A 20,239-nucleotide genomic window follows, 5' to 3' on the forward strand; every position below is an offset into this window, starting at 1 on the left:
GGTAGGACATCCAAGTTATTACCTAGGTACCCGCGGTTCAATCTCAGTGATAAAGAATTTATAGGAATTTTTCCTCTAAATAGGACATGCAACCAAAGGATACTGAGCTTCTTAGTCGCTTGTTAGGAGCGCTTTTTAATTTATCCTGATAGTCGATGAGAAAATTCCGTTGGACCGAACCGGTCACTCCAAGCTCGATGTTATCTAGCCTGGTTAATCATTTTTTCTATGAGGCCAGGTCGATCATCCCAGACTTGACGTTATCCAATCCGATTAATCAATTTTTAGAAATTATAGATTTTTTTTTTTAATTTTATCTCCTCCATGTTAGTGGTTAAACTCATTGACGGGTACTAGAGCCTCTAGAGGGGAGTGTGCCTTTAGCCCAAGTTTAAATAAAAAATTGGTTCCAAAATCAAAAATGGTTACCATGTGTTTATACAACTTTTAGCAGATAATGTGGTACAAATAAATCTAATTTTTAAGGTTTATCATTAGGATGCCTAATGGACTTTGAAGATTTAAGTTAAAAGTAAAAAAAAAATAAAAAAATTTGGTGTTTTTGAACTACCAAAGTGTCCGTTCCGAACATGATCTCTCTCCCTTTGCTTGGTGTCTTCTGCGTTTTTAACATTTGACACAATTTTTAAAAATTTAAAATTAAATAGTTTATTAATTTCATGGAAATGCTTATTAATTATTATTTGGACTACGTAAACTTTAGTAGTTTATTAATTGTTAAATTTTGGTTACAGTCAGCTAAGTGCATTGTGAAAATCACTTGTAATCAAATGGAAAAATAATATAACTAAAGTTTTTTAAAGTTTCAATATTTTATATCAACAGCATAAATATGCTTGTGGAAAAAAATAATAGTAGGTGCAAATAAATAGCAAAGTGATTAATCTTTTTTTTTAAAATATGATTAATCAACTATAATAAAAAAATCCATTTGCAAATTGTACTCTAATTAATTACATTGACAAAATTGCTGATGAGTACACTAAATTGGGCGGTTTACCTATTTGCAAATTCATCTTTATTTAATTATTTTCCCAATAATGTCCCCAAAATATTACTGCCCTAATTTCCATTGGAAGTTATCTTCGCCGCCGCAGCTTCCACTTCGTTCTGCTCTTCTCGATTTCTAGTGCACCTTGTGCGTCTCGCTGGTCGGTGCCTCCAGCGGAGCTTTGCCTTCGATCGGAGAACTTCGCTTTCCGATCCCCTCACCTTTTTCCTCCATCCGTCCTTGTATCCAGCTTCTTCGAAGGGCAGCTCGGTTCCCTACTTCGGACAGATCCTGAACAGCATAAAAGTCTGGTATAGCTGTCTTACATACTTTGGAACCAATTAGCATTTGCGATTTTGGCTTTGCTTTTACCAAGAATTACTCCACTGCCTGTAAATTTCAATTTGTGGACAGGGCAGGGGGTTTCGGTTTTGTTTCTTCCACTGCGAAGACCAAATTTTTTACTGATTAGATCCTTCCTCTCGTATTTGTTGAATTATCTTCAATCTGTATATTCAATTTGATAAAACTCAACTGAGCTCTTGATTCAAAATCATTCTGCCTGATAAGTTAGCGATGAACTCATTTCTGTTGCTTGCATTAAACTAGACTCACTATCAAATCTTTTAGCCGAATCTGGCAGTTATTGTTATTGTGAAAACTGTAATTGTTTCCATTTTCATTGTTCTTTCTTTTCTTCATTGTGCTCATTTGCCTATATTCAGAAAGATAAAAGAGAACCATTGAGAACTCAAAATAAATGATTGTATCATTCGTCTCTAATAAATTTAAATGTGTCAAAAAAAAAATCAATGATTAATATTTGTTTTACATCTCATTTTATGTTCTAACAATAAAAATAGAAAACTTTCCAGAACAAACAAGGCCTAATCTTTTCTTCTGTTACTTCTTTACATGTTATGTAGAACATTCTATCACATGCCTGAAAAGCTTGTAGCTGTTTAAACCATTACACTTCGCGCTGTCCTTTTTGTAGTCCATTCTTGTCAATTTGGCATGGGGAAGAAGAAGTTTATTGATAAGAAGAAGTCAGCTACCTTCCACCTCCTTGCCTGTGACACGTCTGACAGTACTGCCTCTTTTTTGGGGGGCCATGAGAATGATCGTGTTTTTGTCAGGGTAGATAACAACAATTTCCAGTGTCCTGGTTTCCTCAATGATGATAACAACCATGACCATTCTGATCTCAATGAAGAATCAGATTCCATCTTTGCTGATGCTGTAGTTGATCATGATGATGATGTTGGGTTCGGAAGCTGCCTGCAGCCACCATGGGCTGGCACTGCCACTTCAAGCTCTTCTAAAAAAGGGATGCTTCCAGACCACGTCAGGAAGGAGATTCTAGAATTGGGCCTCCCTGATGATGGCTATAACTATTTAATCCACCTGCGTGAAATTAAGAACACAGGTGGAGGCTCCTCCTACTTTGAGAACTCCAAGGCCAAGCTTGACCGGTTGACACTAGATGTCAAGGTATGTGAATTTCTTTTTCTGAAATCCAAAAAAAATATGTAGCTCTGTTGATTGATCAGTGTTTTTTTTTAGCGGTAATCATTGCATATTGCTGAAATCTTAATATATTTGAAGGCATTTGTCAATTCAACAATGCAAAAAGTTATCTTTTCCTGATTCTTGAACTCAACTTGTTTGTCAGGCCTATGATGCTTCAAGGCTTCAGATTAATTCTGAGGTTATTGATGGTGATGGTAAGGACATTATGTATGCTGTTGCTTCAAACACAAGATCAGTCAAGGTTCAGAAGGTAGTGGATCCAGATGTTTTAAGGTTGCTAGATGACAGCGATCTGTCACGGTTTGGATCAGATGATGAGGGTTTTGAAGAGGACTTTGTGGTTAAGGCAAACCTTCCTGAAGTAGAGAAGGAACAGGTTAAACATGTACAGGAAGAGAGAGAAGAGATCAAGGCTGGTGCAGTACAAGAGGATGTTTCAGTAGGAGATGTCTGTCTGGATCTTCAGGAGCAGGTGGATGGTACAGTCATAGTGGAAGGAAATATTAATGATAATTTTATTTGTGATGAAAAGCCAAGAGTACGCCGCTTTTTGGATGAGCAGTTTGATCTGGTATGTTTTTCCTTCAGTTTGCTTTTCTTCTCATGTTTTCAGTCACTTCAAACACAGATTTCTCATCTTTAGAATTTAATTAAATTGGATTGCGATTTTTGAAATATCGAGCATTTGTGATGGACCTCGTAATATGTGTTGAGAGCACGTTTTTCACTAGTAGGCTTGCATCCACTATCCAAGAAGCAAAATACACAGTATTGGTAACCATGAATGTATTTTCCCTTAGTGTAGCAAGTTTCAGAAGAAATGCTATTATAAACCTCCCACTTCTAATTAGGTGATAACTTTGTGTCAGTATCTTCTTGATATCTTTGCCAACTAAAAATCCAATCTTGGCCAACTCATAGTCATAAATCATCTCTCTTTGTGATAAAATACGATCTAGCCTTCAATTACTAACTAGTTAATGAATGGCACTCTTGTTACTCTTGTTTTTTATTGTTGATTCATCTTCCTCATAAACAAAATTGGACAAATCACATAGTCCAAAATGCTTAGTCTCATGTTGACTAATAGGGTGTAATGATCTTACTTTGTGCATTTATATAGGATTCATGCTCTAGTAAAGTTTGCATGTGACAGTTGACAGGTGACATTAAGAGTAGTGACATCAGCTGTGTTAAATTCCTAGTCTATATCACTTAGGTGTCAACGCTTGTTTTATTTGTACGAGGCATCACATCCATCTTGAGTCTTCAACCTGTTATTTTACTGCGCCTTTGCTGCAAGCTATATCAGTTTAGGATGCATTGCAGGAAGGTCAATGGTCTCTTTATTAGGTAACTCCGCCATTGGGGGGCTAAGTTACTCTGCCACTTAAATTGGCCACTGGATCTACTACTACATGCTTAATGTCTTTGCACTGAGATTAAAACTGTCAAAACATCTTATCTTTCTTATGCAAATAAAAAATAAGAGGTAAAATATTAGAAGTGCAGCTATCATCTTTATGGATTCTTTCTTTCTAGTCTGGCATTGGTCTCTCTTCAAATTTTGTCAGTTTGTAAGTCATGAGCAATATCTAGATGTTTTGATGTCCATGCAATATTCATCGGTTTGTTTTTTCCCAGCTTACACTACGTGAGTATGATAATGATAGTGATGATGATGATGTTCATTACGATGATGCTGAACGTGAAATGCTTAATTCTAAGCTTCGTGATGCCCTTAAAGAGTTTGCACTAGATGAATTAGAGGCCGAGGGCAAGTACAGAGTTGCAGGAGATAAGAAGAATGATCATCAAGAGAATATTGGAGGCACAGAAGTAGATGATCCTGAAGTAATCCGTAGATGTGTTGAGTATGCTGAAAAATACTTGAATGAAAGCCAAGATGAAGAAGTCTTTGTTGAGGAAAGTAGTGATGAATCTGAAGGTTGGGACTGTGAGACAATTGTTTCTACTTATTCAAATCTTGATAACCACCCTGGAAGAATACAAGCTCCTGAAAATCTTAACAAGAAGTTTCCAAGGATTTTTCTTGGAGATTTAACTACGAGTAATGTGATTACACTTCGAGGAAAGGAGAAGCTTCCAGTCAATTATCTACCTGACAAGGTAAAAACTGCTGATAAAGTAAAATTGCCAGCATCCTTAATCAATGATAAACCAAAGAGGAGATCACGCAGTGAGTCAAAGGACGAAAAGAAGGAGAGAAAGGTTTGATTGCTTCATTCTTTATTTTTCTGATTTTGTTTGTAAGCAGAAATTTCTCTTACCTCAGATTATTACATAAACTTATTTAATGGTTTTGTGTCTGTATTCTTCTAGTATATCTAGATCATTAGCTTCCAATACTTTGAAGTGCTTTCTCCATCTCATGGAAGTTAACTGCTCTGGACATATTCTGAATGTGTGCCTCTTGACTATCTGAGTACTGGCTTATTTCCCTTTTGTTTGGGGACACTTTTGTATTGATCTCTACTTCTCTGACTTTGTTTTCCTGATTGCCATAGTTATGTTGGTTTTGTTATATCTGGTACTATTCTCCATCTCATCCTTGTGCAATTCCCCCCCTATAACTGTAGGCTGCTCTAAAAGAAGAGAGAAGAGAATCACGAAGGGCAAAGAAAGAACTGAAAGGCTTGTACAAATGTGAAGGCCAGAGAGCTCAGAAGGTTGCTGCTATTTCAGGGCCATCTGCCATACACATAATGTAACCATTTATTTCTATTTATTTTTTATTTATATTTTAGCACCAATTTTGAGGGATTCTACTGATGCTTTCTTGCTACATAAGGCCTAAAACATAGCTACTACCAATCTGGAGGTGGTGGGCTTCCAACACAGCTCCACCTGCGAAACATTTTTACAAAAAATAGAACTTTTATCTATGTTTTTTTTCCATTTAATATACTTGTTTATTGTTTTTCTTCCATCTTTAATCTCTCCATTCTTTTTCTTGAGAATGTTATGAGCATTTTCATGTCGAAACTACCTCTTTTGTCATACTGTTTTAAGTCTGACCTTTCATTGTTGTTCTCTGTCACAGGTGACTTCACATTCAAGTGAGTTCGCATCAGTTTGCTGCCAAGTTTTGGATTTTATTCGTTTAGTAAAATTTGGAAGGCGTTGTGCATCTATCTGCTGAGGGGTTTAGTTTGGCTGACAAAATTTACTCTTTTCTTTCTTCTTTCTATTGTATGTTTGAGCTATTTAAAGACGACTGTAAAGATGTTCTCATTATCATAAGTCTGAAGTTCTGTCAAATTTGTATGTTTTTCTTTCGGTGAAAAAAATTTATGCCTTAGGTTCTAAGAGGTCATGGAAAATTTTTATTGTCATTTCTATAACTTCCATTTTTTGGCTGTGTCAACGGAATCTTTGGTTCACATCGAGGAATTGCATGGATTTAAATTTGGTGGCAAAAGACGAATACGTTCTTCTTTAGTGCTCTCGTCAATTTGTCTCAAGATTAACATGGAGGAGATAAATCACGGACGGCTACTAGCCTTTGGAATAGTGTCTAACACATAAGAGAGATATTTATTTCGATTTTATCGAGATTTAAACCTCAAATTTTATAATGATAATATATCATGTGCTAGTCACTAGACCATTATGAGAGGGCTGCATGGATTTAAACGTGAATGAACGGCACATGCCTCCTATTTCCAATTGTAACTCCTTGGTTTTGCAAAGTGTGTTTTTTTTCTATTTAAAGTTAAAATTGTCTTGGAGCATGTAGACCTAGGTTATATCAGTTTAAAAGTTATTCTTGGATCCCATTTATTATTGTTTTTTTTTCGTTGTTGATTAAAATCTTCCCTATTACTAAGGTTTTGTATGTTTCTAAAATATTTTCTCGGAGAATATTTTAAATTTTCTAATCTTTGAAGCTAAAATAATGTTAAAAAATTCTTTTAGTAAATAATATAATTTTTTAAATATATGTTTTAAAACTTTTAGAAAGTGCAAGTGTTTTTTATTCCATTAGAAATTTAATCAATAAACTGCATACATTCATCTTTTATCTTTGCTTAAGGAAGATGGATGCCTCCGGGGTTAGGTATTGTAGTTAGTGATATGATAAATTCATAAATATATAGAAATATCATCAAGTAATAAAAATATATTAACCCCACGAGTATTGTGAATCAAGTACTAGTTAAAATGATAAAATAGGTTTTCTAGAGAATATGGGTGATTGAATTAACAAGAGAACGAGAGTTAGCTGAGAACGAGAGAGAATTAACAAAGAGAGAGAGAGATTTGAGCAAAGTTGGGAGGTTTGAGAGCAATCGAGAGAGAGTTGTGAGGGTTGAGAGCAATTGAGAGTTAGGAAGTGAACGAAGGGGGAAAGCGATTCTAAGACTTCAATTTCACTACAATGATTATGATCACCTAATGTATGTTTGGTTTCCTATACTCAATGTATATTTATGTAGGTAGACTATCCTATATATCCGATGTAAACTTCTAAAATTATACTGGCATATCTATTTTAATTCGTCTACTTTCAGAGCGACATAGTTGAGGGATTGCTTTCTTAAGAAGATCTTTGTCAAATGATCCCATAAGCCCCAAGTTGTCTTCTTTGACTATGTGACGTCGAATTAGAATTGATCAATTAAGATCAATGATAGTCTATTGCCTTTCGTGGCATACTGATCTACTTTCGTAATCGACTTTCCACATCTCGGGTTTCTACGAGTCGAAAGATTGAGTTCTCCTTTCGATGCATCCCCAAATTCTCGTGGGATACGAATCTTGTGCTTTTGGCATCAAGATTGTGTGTACATAGTAGGCCTGAACCATAAACACATATTTCATCGAATAAGAAACAAGAAAACTCAATAGATTAAATAAAATAGTATTTACATATCAAACAGTTAATCCCAAATCCTAGAATTTGGAGATCTACTTCATGGAGAAGGAAATACAATCTAGAGACAAAAATAATAACAATCTATAACTCAATATATAAGATAAAGAGAAGAGAATGCTTATCAGTATGTTACTAGTCTTCTTGAATGAAATCTTGCTCCGGAGATGGACGGGTCGTTGAAATGGATGAAGATGTTGGATCGGGTGTTCCGGTTAGAGGGGAGCAAATAGCCTCGCAATAACAACTTAACACTTCTCTTGCTACTTAGCAAGGACACACTTTAACTAATCAAATAAATAACATAAATAAAGCAAGAAGGGACTCTAGATTTTCTTGGTTTACAATTGAAGAGGTTGCTAATCCAAGACAATGAAAACTCAACTAAGATATTCTTCATGAAGGTGGAATAGCCTCTTACAAACTTTGAAAGCACAAAACAAAATACAAAAAAATGAATATTGAATTTAGAACATATGTGTTTTGAACTCCTAGCTCTAGGGCACTATTTTGTTGAGGTGGCAACTCGGGGTCGTCTCGATTGACTAAGGGTGTCACTTATGGATTAAATTTGTCAATGTTCAGCTAATCTGGCTGAATGGAGGCACCTCAGCTGTTGTTGAATGTTTATCAGCTCTGCAATGGTTCTGATTAATCGAAGGCACCTCCAACTGCTCTGAGGTAGTGGTAGCAAGCATAAGACATGACACATCTAATGCATTATCTTGATGTTTCTTATAAGCATCCTTATAAGCTCAAGTGGCAGTGGTGGCGGGTGGTTCAGGAATATATTGCTCTAGGATGTACAGTTTTTTTTCTTGCTTGAGAACAATTTTCAAGTTTCTGTACCAGTCCAAAAAATTAGCTCCATTGAGCTTGTCCTTATTAAGGACAAATCGTAGAGAGAGAGTATTCAACATACTAGACGATATGGTTATCTACAACAAGAAATGTAAAAATAAGTATCATATTTAAATCATTTAATTAGGTCTTTAATTAAATGATTCTCCTACTAAATTATAAAGCTTGGTAGGAGCAAGTCATAGATGTGGTTTTACCCATACTACTAGTTCCAAACCCAAAAATAATGATATTATAGTGGGACAAGATTCATGTTATACCTCATCTTAAGTTAGCTTTGGCTAATCACCCAAGACTTGATTGCCCAAGACTTGTATAAGTTAGGTAGACATCGTTTACCAATTACATTATATGCAGCTCTTGTAAGTGAGTTTGTGCTTTCACTTCTGTAAGAGGCTTCTCCGCCTGAAGGAGATACTTAGTGCGATCATTTTCTTGGAATAACAATCTCCCTAGTTGTAACCAAGTAAAATCTATTAGCCTTGTCTTTTTGGTTTATTTCTAATTTTATTTATGCAAGTGTTCTTTTAAGTCTGAGAAAGGTTCGTTTCTTTTTTAAATTGTGCAAGGCTATTCAACCCCCCTTCTAGCCAGCCACTGGGCTCCAACAATCTCTCGTGCTATCTTTCTCGCTAGCCATGTCTTCCGCTCGACTTCCTGTGCTCCTAAGCTCCTGCACACTTAGACATAGGGATCAAAAACCAACAAGACCTAATTTAACTTGTTTGATCACATCAAAACAACCATGGGGTTTCAACACCAACCTCCTCACTAAAGTGTCTATTGACATAACAAGAGAAAACTACGTTGTGACACAGAAGACTGGGTTACACTCATACCAGACTCATTTCAAAAATGAGTCAAAATGGTTTAATTAGAGGTTTACCCAAATGAAAATTTATAGAAAATACAATCTGTAATGCTTGCCAACAGGGTAAATAAACCAAATCAACCCACAAGTTAACTAACTTAAATAGAACCAACTCAATACTTGAGCTCCTACACTTAGACCTGTTTGATTCACAGGGAGCCAAGTCACTAAGCAAAAATCAATATTGCTTAGTTATAATTGATTATGACTCAAGATTTACTTGGGTAAAATTTTTAAACACTAAAGATGAAACCTTTGAAATCTTTAATAAAATTTGCAAGTTAATAGAAAATAAAAAAGATACTAAAATTAAAAGAATCGGAAGTGGTCATAGAAGGGAATTTGAAAACCATAAATTTACTTAATTTTGTAAAATTAATGGATATAAGCATGAATTTTCATGTCCTAGAACTCTCCAACAAAATGGACTAGTTGAATGGAAAAATAGAACACTACAAGAAGCTGCTAGAACCATATTAAATGAATACAACTTAAACAACCAATTTTGGGCTGAGGCAATAAATATTGCATGCTATATTTAAAATATAATACTAATTAATAAATTTCACAATAAAACCCCTTATGAAATTTATTACAATAAATTACCCAACCTAAATTATCTAAAGGTGTTTGGATGTAAAGTCCACATTCTAAACACTAAGAACTACCTAGGAAAATTCATATCAAAATCAATAGTAGAAATCTTCTTAGGGTACTCCACAATTAGTAGGGATTACAGAGTATATACAAAGAAATCCTAAAAGTTGAAGAAATCACTAATGTAATTTTTGATGAAGAAAATAACTCAATAAATAAAAATATTAATCAAAATACAGAAAATATTAATTCAAGAAACATAGAAGATGATGAACAGATTCAAAGAAAGCCTAAAAAAATCACAAGAGCCAGTTGCTATTCTTGAAATAAGACCTTCAAGGATAAGTTCTAGTCACCCATCTGACCAAATTTTGGGTGACCCAACCCTAGGAGTACGAACTAGATCGTCCTATAGAAACCTAAGTCAAATAGCTCTTATTTCTAAAATTGAACCCAAGACTATAGAAGAAGCCCTACCAGACCCAGACTAGATATTAGCAATGCAAGAGGAGTTAGCACAATTTGAAAGAAACCAGGTCTGGGAACTAGTACCTAAACTCATAAATAAAACCATAGTTGACACTAAATGGGTATTTAGAAATAAATTGGACGATAAGGGCGAAATAGTAAGAAACAAAGCTAGATTGGTAGCAAAAGGGTTCAGCCAAGTAGAAGGGTAAACTATGACGAGACCTATGCTCTCATAGGCAGACTTGAATCCATTAGGATGCTGCTTGCTTATGTAGCACATAAAGGATTCAAGTTATATCAAATGGATATAAAATGTGTATTTTTTTAAATGGGTTCATCAAGGAAGAGGTGTATGTAAGTCAACCCCCAGGATTTGAGGACTTGGACCACCCAAACCATGTCTTTAGGTTAAAGAAAGCGCTATATGGACTAAAACAAGCACCTAGCGCTTGGTATGAATGCTTATCAACTTATCTAATATCTAAGGGGGTTTAAATAAGGTCAAATAGATCAAACTTTATTTGTAAAAATCCTAGAAAAAGACATCTCTATAGCCTAAATTTACGTAGATGATATAATTTTTGGCTCAACCAATACTAAGTTTTTGAAAGAATTTACCAAATTAATGGAAAGTGAATTTGAAATAAGCTTAGCTGGGGAACTTAACTTCTTTTTAGGCTTACAAATTAAACAACCCAAAGAAGAAATTCATATTTTTCAAACAAAATATGCTAAGGAATTAATTAGAAAATTTAGCATGGAAAATTTTAAAAATATAAATACTCCAATGGCAACTAATGTTAAAATTGATTCTGATTTAGAAGGAAAACCAGTAGACTTAAAATATTACTGAAGTGTAATAGAGAGTCTACTCTACCTAACTGCAAGTTGACCCGATATTATGTTTGCAGTAGGTATGTGTGCAAGATATCAATCTTGTGCAAAAGAGTCACACCTAACAAATGTTAAAAGAATACTTAGATATATTAATGGAACCCTAAATGTAGGACTCTGGTACCCTAGGACTTGCACCTTTGACCTAATTAGCTATTCTGACTCAGACTATGTTGGTGCAAACTAGATAGAAAAAGTACAAGTGGTAGCTGTCAATTTCTAAGTCAATGCATAGTAAGTTGGTCAAGCAGAAAGCAACACTGTGTTGTTTTATCCACTATTGAAGCTGAGTACATAGCCCTAGGGGAATATGCATCTCAACTATTATGGATGATGTATACCTAAAGGACTATCAACTAGAATATGAAAATATAAAAATTTCAATTGACAACATAAGTTCAATTAACTTAACCAAGAATCTGATTCACCACTCAAGGACTAAACACATAGAAGTAAAATATCACTTTGTAAGAGATCATGTAGCTAAGGGTGACATTGTACTTAACTATGTTGAGTCCAAGTCAAACCTGACTGATATTTTCATAAAACTCTTACTTGAACTTAAGTTCAGTGCGCTTAGATGACAAATAGGGATATTCTTAGTAGAATAGAGTCTACTTTTAAAATATTTTTTCCTTACTATTACTATTTCAAAAGTTACAATTTTTTCCCTAGTTTTAACTTCTTGGAAAAATATTTTTTTAAAAAATACCAATTTTATCAGTGTTTCAAAATTTGGACTTAGCCTAGGTCTCTACCCCCGAGAAAGCATGTACCCTTAGGTTTTAGCCAGAGCATCTCATAAGCACACTAGGATTACCTTGCTTGTGTATGAAAAATATTTAGAATGGTGTGAGATGCATAGAGTACTACCTGGACTTCAGAATGCTTATGTCTGTGCATGAACATAAGTTTGGGCAATAAATACCAAATTCAAATTAATCAAATTAAGTTATCCAAACTCAGTCAAATTGACTGGAACACTTACTTAATTTGACTAACCAAGTGAAAGCTACTACTTCATGATAAACAACTAGTAACAAAAGATTAGATATTTATTTAAAGGTAAATATTTTGTTACTCATGCTTGGACTCTAAGAAATTGGCTGGCCTTAATCAAGGGGAAGTAAAAGAAGCCAAGTTAGAGTTTCTTTTTAGTATTTACTTTTCAAACCTTCATTTTTTTAGCTTTAAACAAATATTATTTTTAAGCTTAGTTTTAAACAAAAATTACTTTTATTCTTAGCATTTAAAACAATTTTTTTTTAAGTTTAGTGTTTAAAATAATTTTTTTTAAAGCTTGGTGTTTAAGCAATATTTTTAAGTTTGGTGTTGAAACAAAAATTATTTTTAAGCTTGGTGTTTAAACAAAGTTTCTTTTAAGAAGCATTGGTGTTGGAATAAAATTATTTTTAACTAGGTACTGAAACAAAGTTATTTTTAAACTCAGTGTTTAAACAAAATAATATTTAAAGTTAAAGTACTTTTTTAACTAAGCTTTCTATAAAATTTATTTTTAAGTACTTCACTCGGTTTTTATCCACGTCTTTTAAAACTAAAGTACTTAACTAAGTTTTAATTTTATTTTAAATTTTTAGTAAGTCATTTTCAAAGCTAAGTCATTTTACAACCTTCTCTCTGTTTGATTTTTTTTATATATGACAAAGGGAGAGGAAAAAGTGAGAGTTAAGTAATTAAGGGGGAGGAAAAAGTGAATAAGTGATTAAGGCGGAGATACAACTTGCAACCTGTTGATGTTACAATTTGCAACCTGTTGATGTTACATCTTTTTAACTTGTACACATTTATGCTTTTTATGGTTTACTTAACTTTGGATTTACTTAACTTTGAATTTTGTTGTCATAATCAAAAAGAGAAAGATTGTTTGTGCGGGAAGCATCCGACGATCGAACTTGAGTTTTGATAATGACAAAGGGTTCAAAGTTAAAGTTATTTGTGATCTAACGAGTTTGAATAAGATTGCAAGAAAGTCCTAAGTGTACTTAGGCAAAAGTCCTAGCTGCGGTTAGGCAGGTGGAAAACCCTAGGGGTGGTAACCCTAGGTCCTAGGGGATGGTAACCCTAGGCGGAAAGTTTTGGCGGGTCAAAGGCTTCGGGCAAAAACCCTAGAGTCGGGGACTCTAAGTTGAAATCCTGGTGTCCCGAATAGGGTGGAAGACTGGACGGGTCGTGGAGCGAACATCCAACAGAAAGTCTTGGAGATTCAGACGCTAAGTAAAAGTCCAGTTGGTATGGAGGATTAATCTAGCAAACAGGTAAACTCTCCTGAGTGGAGTAGATGAGGACGCGTTCCTCTGTGAGGGAACAATAGGCGTCGGTTCGACTTAGGGTTTCCAGAGGTGAAATCCGAAATCAGAATCAGATAGTTAGGAGACTATCAAAATAACTTTCTATTTATCTTATTTTATTTTACTAACTTTATTTTGCAGAGTGTATTTTGTTGTAGACTAACATGCCTTGTAGGATGGAAATGACACAAGAAAAGCTTCGGATGAACAGTCCCGAGGCACCCTCCATGGAGCTTGGAGGTGCCTCGGGTGACTTGGTCGACCGCCTCGCAGCAAGGCACGAGGGTGCCCTCCATGGAGCTTGGAGGTGACATGGACGCTAGATGGAGGGCGCCCTCTATAGAGCTTGGAGGCGCTCTCAGGCAGATAAGCAGCGAAGATGCAGGAGCTTATCGACTTTGCGATTTCGGCGGGCTTGGAGGCGCCCTCCATGCGGTTGAAGGCGGCCTCAACGGGCTATTTAAGCCTGGTTCGAGCAACAGTCAAATAGAATAAAAAAACTTATAATCCTTCTTCCGTGTGCTGCTCAAAGAACGATCCGACAAAGATGTAACTTGACTCCGATGACCGAAAACTCCAAGCTTACTGATCTTAGTCGTTGGTATATTTTACTGCATTTAATTAACTGTACTTAAAGTTATAATATTTCGAATTGATAGTGACTGCCCAAAGTAAACACTCAACGAGTGTGGGCTTTAGAGTAGGAGTTCTCATAGGCTCCGAACCAAGTAAAAATCTTGGTGTTAGTATTGTTTTTATTTTTTCGCTGTGTATTACTCGATTGTTTTAAAATGAACGTGAAAGTCACGAGCGCTATTCACCCCCCTTTCCTCTAGCGCTTTCGATCCTATAAAGGGCACTAGTGTAAAATGATAAGTCTTGAAAAAATTTAATATCATTAAAGCAGTAAATCTCTAGTGGTGAACTTTTCATTCAATATGGCAAATTATGTGGATCTTCTAGTTAAAAAAGGCTTACCAAGATCAACTATACTGCATTTCTAGGAGAATGAGTCTAAAACTCAACATTTAAATCAAGTAATGGTAACTCAATCATGTTGACTGGGGATCCCAAGATCATGGTTCAAAAGGGACAACTAAGCTATAAGATTCAAGGCACCTAGGAGTAATTACACCAACTCATTCCTTGAGACAAAAGGTGCGACCTATAAAATGAGTAAAGGATGAACAAAAGTTTTTAATGATTCCTATATTATACTGCAAAGGTATAATAAGGTATTACAGGATACTTTTCATAAGACATCACCTATACAAGTGTGAAGGCGTGCCACTTCAATGAAACATTTATGAATCCCAAGCTTTATCCATGGCCAAAATGAACATGATAGAGAATCGATAAAAGCCTAGGGGTTATTGTGTGGATATGATTATCTTGGTTTACACCAACGACTGAATAATTCAAGATATAGTTCATTTGGCAGCCAAGTAAATCTAATTGTATTACACTATGAAAAGTACAAAGTCACAAGCTATCTATCCTGATGCGATAGTCTTTTGATGAAACTTTTGTGTGAGACTTGAAATTTATCCATAATTTTCATTCATGTGGGGGATTATTGAAAAAATAGTTTTGATAACTAATAAAATCAATAGGGATAATTAAGACAGTTATTTCGCGAATAGACTGTCGTAAATTAATTTCTTTAGTGAATGAAGAATTAATATCTAATAAAGGGTTGATCGGATGGAAATTTTGGCTCGTACACGAGGTGAGTTCATAAATGAGATTATATGAACGCTAACTTAAGTATGTGTAAATATCAATCTATGTGGAACGATTGAGGAATATGAAATTAGAATTAATTTCATTGATTAATTAAAAGATTATTAAGCATAACTATAAAATTAAGCTAATTAATTAATATTATTAATTAATTGAATAAATTAATGATAATTAAAAATATTTAAGTAAAAAGACACCTATATGTCTTTTCACCTTTTTGGAAAAATTCTGCATCCTTTGAGATTAACACTTTATCGCTATAAAAAAAAACCACATTCCTTTGATTTAAACCATTCAATTCTCAAATTATAAATTCAAGAGTTCCCTTCTCTTTCCTCTATTAAGAGTTTCTAGATTTTAAAAGTTATATCGAAAGTATAAACATGACAAGCTTCAGGTTGTCATAGTAAGCTCCATCGAATAACATTGTCAATTCCATCCATATAAAATTCCAGAGACCTAAAAGACATGTCTATATAAATGCAGTGAGATTTAGACCGAAATGCTGAACGTGATTTAAGAGGAAGAAGGCAATAATTGAATTTTTCTTTAAATTTTTTTAAATGAAAAAAAAACTCAATAATTGTCGACGGAAAGTAGTGAGCAATGACTGCACTAGGGCAGCTTGACGTCGCGTTAGGAATTAATAAAATAATAATATGTTTTTGAGACAAAGGAAAATGCTTAAAAATATAGGATTTTTTTTTTCTTTTTGATAATTATAAAATAGCACTCATCACTTTCATATATTCCTTATATTCTTTTGACTAAATGATCATAAGTGAGATGATAAAAAAAACCTTTTATTCTATATTTTTAAAAATAAAAAAGCCAATTTGATTTTTGCCACGTGAAAAGTCAAAATATGGGCATTTCCGACTAATTTGGAAAAGAAATGGGTGCGATGGTTGGAGTGAGGATCTCATCCACAAATTGGCGATAACTTTGGTCAAACGAAGTTGAATTATTTCATCACTTTATCTGAATTATTGAATAAAGACTCTGATAGAAAAAAAAAAAAATTGTTCCGTGTTTAAATAAAGTAAACTTGTTGATTTTCTAGCAGGTCGAGACAACATAATACAAAAATGAAAACAGAATGGAATATGTGATTTTATTATAAGGGTAAAAAATATAAAAAAAACATTCTTTTTTCTTGCAATTATGAAAATATTTTTTTCATTTATTTTCAAAAAATTATTTCATCCCAACTCAACTTTTTTTTTTTTTCAAAAATATCATGATTTTTGATATTATTATAGTAGCTATTAGTGGCCCAGTTACAATTTTCAATCAAGCGAGTTTAGTAAATTAACAAAAATTAATTCAACACAGAATCAAATTATCCAATTCTAAAAATTCAAAAATACTTAAAAAAAAATATAAGCTGATTTTTTTTTAAATTCCAAATATTAGTGTAGGTCTATTTTCACAATTTAAAATTTTAAATTTTGAATTTATGGACCTAAAAATAAATTTAAATTCAAAAAATTCAATCTTAGCTTTTGGTTCTAGTTAAAACAATGGTCCATCCATCCATCTCCAAAGCTTAACTATGATTCAAAGTCGATCAATCATTTGTAAACTTACTTCTTTATAATATTTAGCATTCCTATATATAAAATCTCCATTCTGATTTAGATAATCATCTTAACTAGCAACTTAATAAAATAAAATTTATACTTTACAATTCCACTTTAATTAATAAAACATGAAAGAAGAAAGAAATAATTTACCCCTCTTGTTGTTGTTGTGGTTGGACAAAGGCAAAAAAAAAAAAAAAAAAAACTCCACACACTAGAAAAAATAAAAGGAACTTTTCAGAAAAAAAAACAGAAAAGAAGATATATAGGAAGGAAGAAATAAAAGATTTTTACCTTCTTATTAGTAACCTCACTAGCTTCATTAAGTTCGACAACAACACAAAGAGAGCAAGAAAAGATAAAATAGGACTATTCTTGTGATGTCAACAAAATCCTTGAAAATACGAAAAGTGGAGGAAGATGTGAGGGCTACTCTTGTTGCTAGAAGAAGGTGTTGGGAGATTATTGGTGCAATCATTCTCAGGTCAAGGTTGACCAGTTTGATTAAACTCGAGTGAGTTCAAGCTTAAGTTTTGATGTTTAAACAATATGTTTTGGACAATTTGTGAGAAGAGGTCCAGTACGTCAAGGTTGATTAGATACTTGACAATATGTGAAAGAGAAGTAGTCATGGAGGACCAAATATTTGACTTGGAAAGTCCTAACTCAGGGGGAAGGCAAGGCAAAGTCTTAACTGAGAGTTCGGCAAGGGTAGAGTCTTAACTGGAGGTTAGCCAAAGGAAAGTTCTAACTACAATTAGGTAAAGGAAAGTCCAAGTGGGTCAAGGAGGATCGGATGTTGGAAAAAGAAAGTCCAAGTAGATCAAGAAGGACCACACGTTGGCAAAAGAAAGTCATAACTGCGGTTAGGCAAAGAAAAATCTAAGTTGGTCAAGGAAGATCATACGTTGGCAAGAGGAAAGCCCTAATTGTGGTTAGGCAAGACTAATCCAAGTGGATCAAGGAGGCCTGTACTTGGTGATTGGAAGTTCAACGAAAAGTTGGCATAAGAGAAAGTCCAAGTGGGTCAAAAGGTTGACTGGACACTTGGTGAAAAAGTCTCAACAGGTCATGGTTGACTGGAAGTTGGGCAGGGGCTAGACTTGGATTAATCAAGTTAGGATTGGGCAATCGATTGGGTAGTCGATAGAGCCAAAGCCAATCGATCAAGTGATCGGTTGGAAGTGTTTCTTCGCAAAATAAAAGGTGTTTGGATCAATTGGGTAATAGATCAAGAGTTGTGTCAATCGATTAGGTGATTGATTGGGAGCTTTTCTTCATAAAACAAAAAGAGTTCGGATTGATTGGGAAATTGATCAAGGGCAAACCAAATCGATTAGGTAGTCGATTGGGAGAAAAAGTTCATGACAAACAATGGTTTCTAAATCGATCAGGTGATCGATTGGGAGAAGTTAGCAAGTAGATAGTGGGCTTCTGAATTGGTTGGATGATTGATTAGGAAGCCACATAATCGATTGGGTAATGAATTGGGAGAAGCAAAAAAAAGAGTCGTTGCAAGGTTTGAATGGCTCGATTTGATCAGATCTGACAGGGCAATCAATTAAGGGTAAGGTCAATCGATTGATAATCCTAATATGCATGATATAAAGGTGTTTGCGAAGGATTCAAATCTTCTTCTTCTCTGCCCTTCTCCGTCGATTTTTGGTTCTAGAGCGAAGTGTTACTGCATTTCAAAGTCAACAAGAGGCATTTTCAAGTAACAATAAAGCACTCAAAGCAAGATTTATGTAAAGTTGTGTATTCATTATATTTGCTTTCGTTTCTTGTTATATTTATTGTGGTCTTGTGAGAACAAGTATACGAAACTTTTTTGCCTCTAGATTATTTCCGAGAAGGAGTAGATTTCATAGTAGATAATGTTAGATCGTGAAAGCGCTAGAGGGGGGTGAATAGCGATCGAAAAATTTGAAGTGAGTATGCAGCGAAAATACGAAATCAAAACACTAACAAGAACCAGTTTTACTTAGTTCGGAGCCTTCGTCGACTCTTACTCTAAGGCCCGCACTCGTTGAGTGCTTTCGTTGGGCAATCACTAATAGTTCACAAATTGATTACAACAGAAAGTACAAGAACTATTAAATCGAAATACCGACAACAATAAAGAAAAAAATTGAACCGTAAGTTATCGGAGTAGCTTTGTAGCATCGTAGGGGCAGAGCGCATCAGAGCAGTTGTAGAAGAAGTTGTTGTGTTTGATGCTCCGTGGAGGCCTTCGTTTATAGGCATGCTTCGGGCGCTCGGATCCCTTCTGGGCGCCCGGACCTTGACGTAGGTCTGGCCAATCAGCGCACTCCATATCTGCAATGAGATGAGGTCAGCCCGTCGACCTAGCTAGACTTCGTGCCAAACATCCAGTCAGCCCATTGACCAGTCTGGACTTCGTGCTAACTATCAGATCAGCCCGTCAACCTAGCTCGGCTTCGTGCCAGCTATCCGGTCGGTCCGTCAACCTAGCTAGGCTTCTCCTGCATACTTCGTCAAAGTGTTAGATTACAACAAAATTAACTTAACCTATTTTGTCATTCATTAAAACCTGAGTAAGGTCATCAGTGCTAACCGCACCAACAGATAATATCATAAAGAGAGTGGATTAGTCACCTCAAGGAGGTGTATACCAAGTAAAATCAAGGGTGTTAGCATTACTTAAGTTTCCACTACAAATCATCATCAACAAAGTCATTAGAGCTAATCACCCCCTCCTCTAGCTCCTGAAGTGTCCTAATAAGTGATATCGGAGCAAGGTTACTCTTCTTGGATTAATCACTGAAAGAGCAACGAGTTAGAGGAAGAAGAATAAATTGAATCTTGTAACCCTAATTTCAACAAGTCAAGAAATTATTATTCAAGGAGCTCAAGGTCAAAAATGGAGTGTCAAGATGGATTTAGATACGATATCCGAGCACCTCCACCATTTAGAATTAGAAGCTTCTATGTTTAGAAATCAAGAGTCAAAAATTCCTTCATGATGGATATAGAGCAATGATTTGCTCTAATGAAGGAATTTCAAACTCCAATTGATGGAAATGGAAAATTTTCTAAGAAGAAGAAATGAACCGAGGAGCAAGTTAAGAGGTGTGAGGCAAATGATAAAGTAACCAAATTATCGGTTAATTTATTGTCAAGCACCATATTATGCAAAATTGGAGAATTTCAATATGCTAAGGAACTATGAAGCAAATGGGCAAAGCTTCATGAAGACCCGTCCTCAACGGAGGGTAACGACAAAGATAAAGAGAGAAACTCTTTTTTTTATGTGCATGAGTATTTGGAGGTTGAGAGATGCTCAATATCTGAGGATGAAGTTAAAAAGACATCCACCTCAAGGATTGAGGGTGGGGGGGGGGGGGGGGGTAATTCATCAACATTGAAACGAGAAGAAGCCTCTACTTTCGGGTAAATTGAAGAAGGATCATGTCCCAACCCTACAAGAAAGGGTATAAAAATTTA

General features: G+C 34.9%; 1 protein-coding gene across 2 annotated transcripts; it reads left to right on the forward strand.

The window, feature by feature from the left end:
• Window positions 1-1,077: 1,077 nt before the first annotated feature.
• On the forward strand, window positions 1,078-5,827 carry LOC121974848 (protein LTV1 homolog). 2 transcript variants are annotated; one of them, XM_042526107.1, is made up of 6 exons: window positions 1,078-1,323; window positions 1,939-2,506; window positions 2,688-3,116; window positions 4,190-4,777; window positions 5,146-5,273; window positions 5,610-5,827. In XM_042526107.1, the coding sequence occupies exons 2-6, from the start codon at window positions 2,030-2,032 to the stop codon at window positions 5,611-5,613; spliced, it is 1,626 nt and encodes a 541-aa protein (XP_042382041.1). In that variant the 5' UTR covers window positions 1,078-1,323; window positions 1,939-2,029; the 3' UTR covers window positions 5,614-5,827. The 2 variants fall into 2 exon arrangements, with proteins under 2 accessions (XP_042382041.1, XP_042382040.1); XM_042526106.1 differs by having other exon boundaries at window positions 2,010-2,506.
• The last annotated feature ends 14,412 nt before the right edge of the window (window positions 5,828-20,239 follow it).

This window comes from Zingiber officinale, chromosome 4B (genome assembly GCF_018446385.1).
Source record: "Zingiber officinale cultivar Zhangliang chromosome 4B, Zo_v1.1, whole genome shotgun sequence".
NCBI lineage: Eukaryota > Viridiplantae > Streptophyta > Magnoliopsida > Zingiberales > Zingiberaceae > Zingiber > Zingiber officinale.